Source organism: Indicator indicator, chromosome 5 (genome assembly GCF_027791375.1).
Source record: "Indicator indicator isolate 239-I01 chromosome 5, UM_Iind_1.1, whole genome shotgun sequence".
Classification (NCBI taxonomy): domain Eukaryota; kingdom Metazoa; phylum Chordata; class Aves; order Piciformes; family Indicatoridae; genus Indicator; species Indicator indicator.
The window spans coordinates 31,413,698-31,425,820 of record NC_072014.1 but is presented as its reverse complement, the minus strand read 5'-3'; the positions used below and the strand labels follow the sequence as shown (position 1 = coordinate 31,425,820).

Genomic DNA, 12,123 nt, shown 5'->3' with positions numbered 1-12,123 from the left:
ATGAGCTCTGCAATCTTGAGAATGATGAAATCCATCAAACTTGCATCCCGTGATTTCTCTTCTGCCAGTTTTATTTAGGATTGAACCAACATGTAAAATATCTTCTTGGAAAGATTTAAACATGCAGAGGGCATGCTACTTTTCAAAAATGTGTTCATCTTTATACATAGACAATGGAATAGAGGACATGGCAAGTGATTCTTTTGGATGAAATGATGCTTCAGATATTCCTATTTCCCTCTTCCATGCACTGCCTAAAACAGCTTTGTGCACGTTGTACTTTGTCCTATTCAGTTAAAATAAAACTACCATCTTAGGTGGAGTCTCTTGTCTAGTTGCTTCCTCGGGTTCTCAGTGCAGATGCTTTCATAGAAGGTTTCTCCCTCTCTTCTTCCTCTACCTTTTAGATTATGACATTCTCTAGCAAGTCTGTGCAGAATCTCATCCTTAAAAATCAAAAGGACAGCAATTTCCTCTAACTTTGCAGAAAGATCCAAAACAAACTGATGTAATAGGCAGCTTTTTCATTATTAATTTTTAAATAGAATTTGTATTTTATTATTTGTTTTGATTGCAGATGCCTCAAAGACCTCAAAGCCTGCTGAGAAGAAGACCAAGAAGCCTAAGACCACGCTTCCCCCTGTGTTGCCAGCAGAAAGTAAGTGACAGTGATTTTGATTACTTCCTTTTCAGTTGAAACAACAGAGTGCTTTGGGAATCTGTGGTCATTCCCTTCTGTTTGCAGGAATAGTATCAGAATCTTGTGGTGTTTCTTTAGCCCTTGCACATAAGTTGTGTGAAATGGGGTTTTGCCTATGGGAATTAGAAGTGCTGAAACTTTGAGTTCAGACCTAGCCCACTCTATTCTGTTTTCCATAACAGTGCAATAAACTCAAAACAGATTTATTTTTTTACTGCCTCATGAAGAAAATAGAAATTCTGAAGTAGTTTGTCTCAAGTCATGTTGTGTCATATAGACACATATAGACCACTGATAGGAAAGGTATCTTGACTGAAATGTCCTGTAGCATAATTTGACCTATTTGCATGACCATGGGAGTGGTTTGGTGTATTTTACATTCCTTGTTTAAAGCCTAAGTGCTTTACTTGCTTTTAATGCTTTCTGAAATAACAAATAAGTTATAAATTCTTGTGATTGCTACTCTGCATACATATATTTGATTAACAGAAAACTTTAAATGGCAAAGGCAGCCCAATGATGCCAGTTTAGAAATTGACAATACCACTGGGTACTTTTGGAACTAAGTGTCCACGGGATCCAAACATCTCTTAAATCAAACACTGAACTTTGGAAGGGTCTATTTAAGATGCCCATGATGTGAGATCCTAAAAAGAAATGTTAAGACTTGGTTATAATGGAAGCGTGAACTATTTTATTCATCTCTCTCTCAAAAGAAATAAACCATAACCTGATTCTCCAGCATGGAACATTTTCAGCTGGAAACATGACTCATTGTATTGTTGTACTAATTGATGATCACAGGTAATAGTTGTGCTTCTGGAATTATTGACTTACATAGAGGTATACCCTGAGTCACAGCTATTTCTGAGTTTCTGGCTGAACAACTTCCCCTCCATTCAGTCATTTGGAGGTGTGGGAAAGGTCACACCAACACCTCTGCGCCTGAGCTTCAAATGCAATTAATATTAATACTAATATATAAATAAAATGCATTCTTAATAGCAATTAAGAGCAATAATTTTGTTCAACAGGAAAAAGAAAGGTTTAAAGCCATCCAAAGCTCCATGGGATAGCGTTTTGCATAGTGTTTTCTATGCACACAGATGCATATATTTCCTCTTTCCTTTTCCAGCAGATTTATCAACTGCAGCTTTCCCAGGAGAAAGTGTGAGTTAGGAACTAAATCTAAATATGTGACTGTGTGACCTGATCCATGTCCTGATGAAATCACTGCTTGTCTTGCTGTTGATTTCAGCGGAAATTTGATATAGTTAGTAAAAAAGAAGCTAGCAATTCTGCCTTCAGAAATTACTGAGAAAAGATGGTTGAAATAATGGTGAATGCTTTTCTTAAGGTTGGTCCATGGCGTATTACATCAGTGCTTAAAATTCCTGAACTTGTTAGGAGCTCATTTTTCAAAATACCTTTAGAACATCTTTCCTGTTGCACTGAAAACCTCAAGGTAACCAGAGAGAATGTTAGGAAGACAGGCTTTGAAGGAGCTTTTGGAAAACACTGGAAAAACGCATATTTAATTTTAAAAGGATTTGGCTGCAGAGATTCCACAGGTGTTTTTTAACATCTCAGCTGCAATCTCTGAGGACTGTGGGTATTTGTCTCCCTGAAATGAGTGTTCTATTTGTACATTTGTTAGGGGCAAAATATACAAAATTGATGCAGTAGACTTCACAGTTTCAAATGAAATTGAAACTCCTTTCAGATGTAGAGATTTTAAAGTACCTTATCTAGAAAGGAATAGGCTTTAAAATCAGACAATTATGCATTTTTACTGCATTTCTCTCAAAAATAATGTTAATAATGAATGACTGTGAATTAAGATATCCCTGTCTAATGAAGAGATTAATTTTTACTCTGATCTATTCTGGTCTTTGTTGCCACATTAACTCACCAACAGTCCTAGTGGTAGGTAGAGTAAAAGGAATGGTATTGAAGAAACAGAGAGCAAACCTCACTGAGTAGATTCTGAATTTTTAACAGTGAATTTAGTCACAGGAGTATATACTATGAGGACCAGAAGCTAGGTACTCTGTCATTTTTGTAAATACTTCTTGGGGGAAAAAAAAAAACGTATTTTCCATTTTCTGTAAGAAAGTGCAAATCAAATTTTATGGTTAGCAGCTATGTCAACATTTTCTCCCTTTAGATACATCACAAGCAATCCTTGGTTTTGGCCCCAGTAGAAACCTTCAGGAAAGTAATTAAGTTTTAGTTACTGAAAGCAAAGATCAATACAGTTCTTTTTGGGAAAGAATGAATGTTGTTAATCTGTAGAATTTGTCTCACTGTGAAAATAGTTATTGACCTAGGTCATTTGACTGCTCATTATGACAACATTATTTTATTACTGGTAACTTGGGTTTTGTAAGCTACAGAAACTCTTAAAGTACAATTTGAGGCATTATCTCTTTTGGAATGCAATATACACTACACTGCTTTAGAATAAGCAGTTCTTCTCAGGAAAACATCTAGGAATATAGATTTTTATCATTCCAAGTTTAACAGTGTTAATGAATGGAAGCTTGCAGTGCTTATGTGCACAAAGATTGCTTCTGTTATAGCAAATTTTAAAAAAATATGATCTTACTTGCAATTAATATTTTGTTACCAGAATTTAGTAATAATTATGACTCTGCAGAGTGCAGCTCTGTATTGATAAATAGGATAAATAATAATGGTTCTGAGAATAATGAACAGATCCAGCTTTGCGTATGAGTGAAATTAATCCTGAGGAAGAATGGAAGAAAGACACATCTTTTTTTTAATGTTTCACAGTATCACAGTACATTAGAGGTTGGAAGGGACCTTAAGAGATCATCGGGTCCAACCCCCCTACCAAAAGCAGGATCACTCAGGGTAGTCACAGTACTGTGTGAATTGGTTCATTCTTTACTGACTTAGGCTTCATCGCTTGTGTTTTTCCTAGATGGATGTGAAATGCTACTGAGTTAGAATAATAAAGTGTTACATTTCTTCTGTGCAGCTATAAAAGACTGGAAGAGGTAGTGGAAAATTGGAACCTTTATTATTTACCATACTGCATACTCCATGCTATGCCAGAACAATCAGTGGATAATAAAAGGGTCTTCTAGTTTGACATAACCCTGCACCAGAAGCACTAAGCTAGAAATTCTCACTGCTTCAACATTTCACAAGGGAGCTTCAAAAGTGTTTGTGGTAACAGGATTTGGGCACCAAATTCCCATTGAAATTAGAAATTATTTCAGATTAGTCTTAACAAGAATTACTTCTTTCAAAATCTTTCAAAACCTGCAAAATCTTCAGTGCCTATTAAATAAATGTTTTTGGTCCAACAGAGTGTGGAAATACCGAGGTGCTGTCTGAGATCTTTAAGAGTAAATAACTTGAAGCGTTATAAATAAATGCTCCTTTTTCAAAAAAAATCTGTTACTACACCATACTTCCTAATATTTTGTTTTCCTTAATGTGTCTTTAGCTGAGCACCGAAACAACAGTAAATCATAGCTGAAATAATTAGCCCAAGATCAGGCATATTCATGTGCAGGTCTAGAACCCAACTTTTGATATTCTTCCTTCTGATTAGTTTTCCATGCCGTATCAAAATAGTATAGATTTTCTTTTAACTGACATCCAAAAAAATCTGCTTAAGACGTGAGCTTTTAAAAAGGATTTTTTGCTGGGGAAGAAGTTGGATGCTATTTTTTGAACTTCAACAAGACTGAGCCATACAACGTAACTTTACTATAGTAGGAAGAAACTGTATCCCAGTCAGTGCTACTGAGAAAGGATTGGCTTTAATGCTTTAGAAAATAACCCTCCAAAATCTAAGCACTGGATTAAATTGTTTGGAAAGAAATGCTCACTGGTTTTTTGTAGGGCTAATTCATAGCACTACTTCCAGTAAATATTAAGAAATGGCAACTATCACCTGTCATAATCAGTAGTATGAAAACCTAACAGGATATCCTGGATTCCCTCATCTGAGTAACACTTGTTAAATCCACTGTTCTCATATCCAAACTAAACATATTGAAGGGATGACCCAGCACAGAGTTTAATTGCACAAATGTCAGTTCTTCTGGTCAGCTGAAAATAGATTTACATCAAAGAAAATAACTTCTTCCACACATCTTCAAATAAAGAAGCCCAAAATAAATTATTTAGCAGTTTTTGGTATCTTGCTGCTGGTATAATTTTTTTCTTTCTGCTACTATATAAAATACTTGATTTCATGTCAGTCAGACACATTTTGTGTTAAGTAACAATGCATTCTTTTGCTGACAGTTGTTAATAAAATGATGCCACTGACACTGTCCAGAGTAAATCCTGTGGAAGGCTGCACTGCTGTCTTCCCAGATCTGCTTTCTCAACATCATTGGTACTTGAATGCAAAGCTGAGCAGTGGTATCTCTGGAACAATGTGTCATACAAGGAAATATGTCAGATAGGACTTCTTGTCATGTTATATATTCTTTTCCACAGTGTGGGTGTGTGTTCTACACTTTTTAATTACTATGGAAAACTTAGGAGTCATTGGCCAAGCGATTAGCATACACTTCTGTTATTTATTCTTCAATAAACAAAATCCAAATATGTTAGCACCATTTTAAGAAAATGTCATTAAAATATCAATCTTTTTGTGTCCATTTTAGATAATATGTAACTAAATCAGTAAACACTTCAAGTTTTCTGTTGATTTCCATTCTACTAATATAATGCAAAACACAGCACTGATAAATACAAAATTATTCAAAATCCTCCTTTCATCGCAGATTGTTTTGACCTCAGTATAAAACTTGTCACTCTCTAAAGGAAGAACTCAGTTACTAAGGAAGTAACTAATCAGGTCAGAGATGTTCTTTTAGTTGCAGAAATAAGAGGTTTGTGTAGCAACTGTGATGTGGTGGCTGTGATTCTGCTGTCCTCCTTGGTCACTGAGATTGTTTTGAGGATCAAGGGGTTACTCAGACCAATTTTCCCAGTCCTATTTATTTCTCCGCTCCTGCTTGTTATAAGAACCAAGATATTTTCCCCACTGTGAATGCAAGTACTTAGTGTGATAGAACAAAATTGATTATATTGCCAGGGAAGCCTCTGACCAACCATATTCAAGGAAAAAAATAATTTTTTTTTCTAAGAGAAGCTGAAATTTCTTTTAGTATATGTAAATAAAATTGGCATGAGTGATTTCTAAGACCTAGATATAATTTCTCTGAAATTCTGAACAACGAAAGATGCGAACTTCATTCCTCAGGATTGGGGTCCAAGGGTGAAAAACTGTGGCACAAGTCCTACCAAATTAGGCTATAATGAAAAAAAGACAACATAGGATTTAACTTGGTGACTCTGAAGATTGCTTGCCTCCAAAAATTAAAAGAAAATTCAATTATTGTACATATAAACATAGCAGTGGTGAAACACTAATTTGTTGTGTTAAATCATTTCTTAATGCCCAGTTCAGCACTGTTTGTCTGATGTCAGGTATGAATTTTGAATTTCTGCCAAGTTCCTTTACAGCTCACACCATAGCAACATTTTCTGAATTAATGCTGGCACCACACAGTATTTTCCACATGTTTTCATACAGTCCATCCTACATTTCTGTATGTTGACAGAATAAGACAAAAATGTTTGACTGTCTCATGCAGAAAAAGAGTACAGTTTTTTGCAATGGCTTTGACCTGGCCAGTTAAGTCATTGACTAGAAATTGCAGATCTGAGGCATGTAGTAGAAGCAAAAAGTTTTTTCTTCATAAAACCAGAACTTAAATCCATTGACTTAATTAATGTGAAAAGAACATAACATCTGGCTTTTCCCACTGAAACCGTTTGGAGCTCCTGAATGTCCAAATGACCTAACAGTAGCAAACTGGGATAGCAGGCTAGTAATCTAATTTAGATTCCTGTAGCTACCACCTTGGGCCCAGGATTTTGGCCTCTAGTTGTAAATATTCTCTCAGGACATAAGAAATATGAAAATTAAATCTATATTTTAGGAACTAACTTTATAGTCTTGCCCCTAATAGAGCTTTCAGTGGAATTTATATGACCTGGGTTGTTTGTAAGCTCTGTTTGATACTAGATCCATTCTACACTGCTCAGATTTGCTTTAATTGCAGAAACTGCTCAAGCAGTGTGCTACTAAAATGCTAAGGAATTGTTTCTTTCTCCATCTGAGCTATTTTCAAATACTGAGTAACTCTCAGTGCATTATTGAAGCTCTGTGTGTGCTGGTCTATGCTAGTTGCCTCTTGACTGGAATGCAAGAGGGAGTATTTTCTGGATTTTTATTTTTGTTTTGAGAAGGAGGAGGCTGGATTTTTTTTCAATGATAGGACAATCTCTGCATAATTTAGAAACTAAATATGGGATGCTGAAGCAATATGGCAGTTGTTTTTAATGAAAAAAAAAGGGCATCTACTAAAAACTGTTCTCAAACACACAAACTCAAGTAACTGACTTGTGTGGCATTTAGTTTTATAATTTCCACCTGTCATCAAATTTAAGCCAGAGCTGCTTTCTACTTTATTGTATTTAGATCACAAACAGCTATTTGGAAACATTGCGAGGAATTTGCTGTTTGCAAAGCAGTGGAGTGAAACTGCTTAAGCTTTCAAACCTTGATGAAGTTTTCAGGCTACTGGTGTTAGTGCATTGCGACTGTCACTGGCATGGGTTCATTAATTTGTGAATAAATTGGTAAGTAATGATGTGTTGTCTTTTTCTACAACTATTGCCATCATCTTTCTCCTCTTCCATGTTGTCTATGCTAAGTAATACCTATAATTATTTTTTTTCACCATTAACAAAGTCTGTGGTAGAAGGAAGGGTAGAACTGAATAATTCACTGCCTTGTCCACAAGGCCAGTTGTTTTATTTTCTCTATACTTCTAGGTCTCTGTCACTCCATGTTTCCTATCATAGGAGTGAGTAGTGAAGCTTTGCAGAAAACAGTCACCTTTGGTTCAGACTCTGACATCTATCCCCAGAAGGGTCTGAAGGAGGTTGCACTGTGATTCATTTGCATGGTGGAGAGAGAGACCTCATAATGTTACATCCCACGTCTGAAGCATTCAAGTGAGACAGGGAAGAAGGAGCAAATACTTGTATTTGGGTTTTTCATCTCCTCCATAAATATTCTTGTTAGCATGGTATCTGACATGCTACAGATATGACTTCTCTTTTTAATTTCTTTTAAAGGAAACTCTTTTAAAAAAACATTTAGTTTCTCTCAGGAAATGAAATCTCAAAAAATTTTGCATGAAGTATTAAAGTATATGATAAGCCTTTCTCCTGTCCTGAGTTAAAATCAGGCTATTCCACAAGCAGACAGAAGCACGGAAATGCCTCGCTCCTTACGTTAATGGACAAATATTTGCTGTACTCGTTTACCAGCTGCTGAAAGCCATCACTATAGAAGACATGCACGTGATTTTAGGCATGTCCGTCAAGAAAGACAGTAAGAATTACAGACTTGTTTGAAATTTTATCTTGAGTACTGATTATATTTGGTTTTCAGACTGTAAAAATTTTACTTCATGCTTTCTGAAAGCAAGTTGTTCAGAGAGCCATTCCGGGGGAGAGCTATGTCTATTTTTAGTAAAATTCCAAAAAAGGGAAACAAAAAGAAAGACGGAGACTTCTGAACATATCTGCTCTCACGAATTCACCATCAGGGCAAAGAAAAGCACCACCGAATGTCCCACAGTTATCAGCCTGTTTGGGATCCTTCCCTTTTTCAGTTTATGTTCCCCCCTACCTCCCAGACACAAGCTCTTTAAGAGGCAAACCTGCCTATAAAGTTACATAAATACCAGCCTTGTAATGTTTACATTAAGTTGTTTCTAGCAAGCAGATTGATTTAAGGAGGGAGTATTATATCCTTTTTCTTCCAGGCTGGTTTTCAGCTTCAGCCTTCTTCAATGTAAATATCAAAAGAGAGACAAACTACTTTTTTTTTTTTTTTCCAAGGCAGCAGAGACAAACTTGAACTGATGTTTCCAAGAGGCTCAAATATTTTAATGAAAACAATTATTTGACCTCATCAACTTTGAGTAATCTTTTTAGATTTTTACTAAATGTCTCCAGCAGCTTTTGAAACAAAAGTTGCATTTCCAAAAAATGTTTGAGATGAGTTGGTACTCTTAAGGAAGATCTAAGAACAGTGGAGTGTACCTTACTAGCCACAGAAGTGAGCTTCACAGGCCCACAGACACATCCTTGTACTCATTCACTTCCACACTGCTCCTGCTTTTCACTTCTACTCAGGTCTATTTGTGTCTGCAAAACAGGATATTCAGCCAGACCTTCCAGCAAACCTTTGCAATCTGCATGGTTTGATGAATTCCAGTGACAGTCCATATATTCTCAATTAAGGGAATGTAATGTCTGGTGGCTGAAATCTAAAAATTAAAGAGCAATTTTATATTTACATTGGAAAAGCAGTACCCTGGCAGAATGAGGTGATGGGTTCATGTTGTTTGCTTTGCTGCTGTGGAAATCTTCATTGAGGTGAGAGCCTTTTAAACTGTGTTAAGCATAGCCCTGATTTATTCTGGGGCTAAGAGAGACACCATGTACATATTTTGTTTATAGAATAAATGTAATATCTGGTGGTCATTACATATCCTAGCCTGTACAGAAAGATTGCTCTTTAACAGTGGTGAACTGAATGTCACTGCCTGTAGCTGTGGATCAACACACTATATTACTAAGTTCAGCAAGGCCTTTGACACTGTCCCCCACAGCAAACTCCTGGCCAAGCTGTCAGCCTATGGCTTGGACATCAGCACTCTGTGCTGGGTTAGGAACTGGCTGGAGGGCCGAGCCCAGAGAGTGGTGGTGAATGGTGCCACTGCCAGCTGGCAGCCTGTCACTAGTGGTGTCCCCCAGGGATCAGTGCTGGGCCCCATCCTGTTCAATATCTTTATTGATGATCTGCATGAGGGGATTGAGTTCATCATCAGTAAATTTGCAGATGACACCAAGCTGGGAGCAGCTGTTGATCTGTTAGAAGGTAGAAGGGCTCTGCAGAGGGACCTGGACTGGCTGGACAGATGGGCAGAGTCCAACAGGATGGCATTCAACAAGTCCAAGTGCCGGGTGCTGCACTTTGGCCACAACAACCCCATGCAGAGCTACAGGCTGGGGTCAGAGTGGCTGGAGAGCAGCCAGGTGGAAAGGGACCTGGGGGTGCTGGTTGACAGCAGCTGAACATGAGCCAGCAGTGTGCCCAGGTGGCCAAGAGAGCCAATGGCATCCTGGCCTGCATCAGGAATAGTGTGGCCAGCAGGAGCAGGGAGGTCATTGTACCCCTGTACACAGCACTGGTTAGGCCACACCTTGAGTCCTGTGTCCAGTTCTGGGCCCCTCAGTTTAGGAAAGATGTTGAATTGCTGGAGCATGTCCAGAGAAGGGCAACAAGGCTGGGGAGAGGCCTTGAGCACAAGCCCTATGAGGAGAGGCTGAATGAGCTGGGGGTGTTTAGCCTGGAGAAGAGGAGGCTCAGGGGAGACCTCATTGCTGTCTACAACTACCTGAAGGGAGGTTGTAGCCAGGAGGGGGTTGGTCTCTTCTCCCAGGCAACCAGCTGCAGAACGAGGGGACACAGCTGCGCCAGGGGAAGTTTAGGCTCAAGGTGAGGAGAAAGTTCTTCACAGAGAGAGTTGTTAGCTGTTGGAATGTGCTGCCCAGGTTGTTGGTGGAGTCACCATCCCTGGAGGTGTTCAAGAGGGGATTGGACGTGGCACTTGGTGACATGGTTTAGTAGTCATGAGGTCTTGGGTGACAGGTTGGACTTTGATGATCCTTGAGGTCTTTTCCAACCTTATTGATTCTGTGATTCTGTGATAAGTTCCTTTCCATGATGAACTGAGTGTTAGGGGGCATCTGAGTGTATAGATATTCATTCTATGCATGTATTGTGCAAAGGCAGAGAATGAAATTGCTGGCCAGGAAGAAAAAGTAAAATCTTGGGATATTAAGAGTCAGAGTGAAACATGAACACATGAAGAATGTGGTAACTTCACCAGCACCTTGCTTGTTAACTATGGTTGTGCAACAAATACATGATGTAGGCCAAGAGGTGATAGCTGAGTGAAAACCATGCTGGATTAAGGAATTTGCTTTTCCTCCTATTTCTCTGCAATGAAATTTCTGTAAAATAGCAATAGTATCTGCAAACGATGCTGCCACTTGATAAATGGTGGGGTTTGCTCATCATTGGTGCTCTTTGTTCATGTTGGGCTTAATGGAGTGTGGAAGTAATCAAATTCATGTCATTGCTTTAGTGTGTAGTAAAAGCTACTATAGATCTGAGGAGATACCCAACAGCTATTTCATTCTCAGTTCAGTGAAGAGCAGAGGATTTGATGTCAAATACAGTGTGCACAGAGACAAATTTGTACTTGTTTTTAAATCATTTAACTGAGTAAGTGTGCATGAGATGATGCATCTAATGAATAACTAATGGATTGTTTCCATTAATAAGGATGCTTAATAGCAGATGATAGGTAGTTTGACCCACAAAACTATGCCTGAAATAAGGGTTTCAGCTTAGGGTGTGACCATAAAATGACAAAGAGGAAAGCTCCTTTGAAATCACCACATACGGCTCAGGCAAAAAAGAGAATCTGGAAATATGTTGCTGTCACTTACTACAGCAGCTAGGGTACATGTCATTCTGTAGGTGACTTGAAAAGTAACAGGTCCTTTTAATGAGCAGTAGTGGTCTTTGAAAACCTTCATTTAAACAGGATTACGTGACATGGAAGTTGTGGCAGGAGAGATACTTAGCTCATGCCCTGATGGTTTGGTAATACCAGGATAAACACCTTACAAGTACTAATCTAAGCTTTTAACTAGTTATGTTGAGCTGACAGTCACTGAGAAAAGGCTTCCTTGTGAGATACCCAACTATTTTTTTTTTTTTTACTCAGTCACGAGAACTGCAAGAATGTCATACCTTTATTGTGTTTCTGGTTCCTACAAAATCAATAAAGACTCTGAAATGACTCTAAAACTTAAAATCAACCTTCACAGCTGTCTGTTGCTTGAGTTGTAACATTAGACTCCCACAGCAGATTCACAGCTCACGGCTCCTTGTTCACAAGGCATCAGATGATGTATTCACTGGATATCATGCACAGCTTGTAGTTTGCTGTAGCAAAGAGGCTTAAAATAAAACTACTTTTATTGCTTTGGTGGACTTTGGGGGATTTTTTTGCTCTCAGTGTATTGCTACTTTGAAATGACTTAAGCAAACGATGAATCAAAAATTCAAACCTTTAGAGACTGTTATGGCTATCAGCAGGTACCTGTGTATACTCTGCCAGATATTCAATAGCAATTATCAGATTCTGCTTCCATAGGAGGCAATAACATCTTAAAAGCCAACATACTTCAATCAAGCTGCCTACTTG

The 12,123-nt window shown here is 38.0% G+C and overlaps 1 protein-coding gene across 2 annotated transcripts in view; it reads left to right on the top strand.

Moving 5' to 3' along the window:
- Positions 1-12,123, top strand: part of MYLK (myosin light chain kinase) — a 143,752-nt gene that overhangs the window by 86,618 nt on the left and 45,011 nt on the right. Inside the window, exons 17-18 of one of the 2 annotated variants that reach the window (XM_054381443.1) lie at positions 578-658; positions 3,724-3,726. In XM_054381443.1, coding sequence (XP_054237418.1) covers positions 578-658; positions 3,724-3,726 — 84 coding nt within the window. The remainder of the gene's footprint in view (positions 1-577; positions 659-3,723; positions 3,727-12,123) is intronic. The other variant, XM_054381442.1, reaches the window with a different exon arrangement.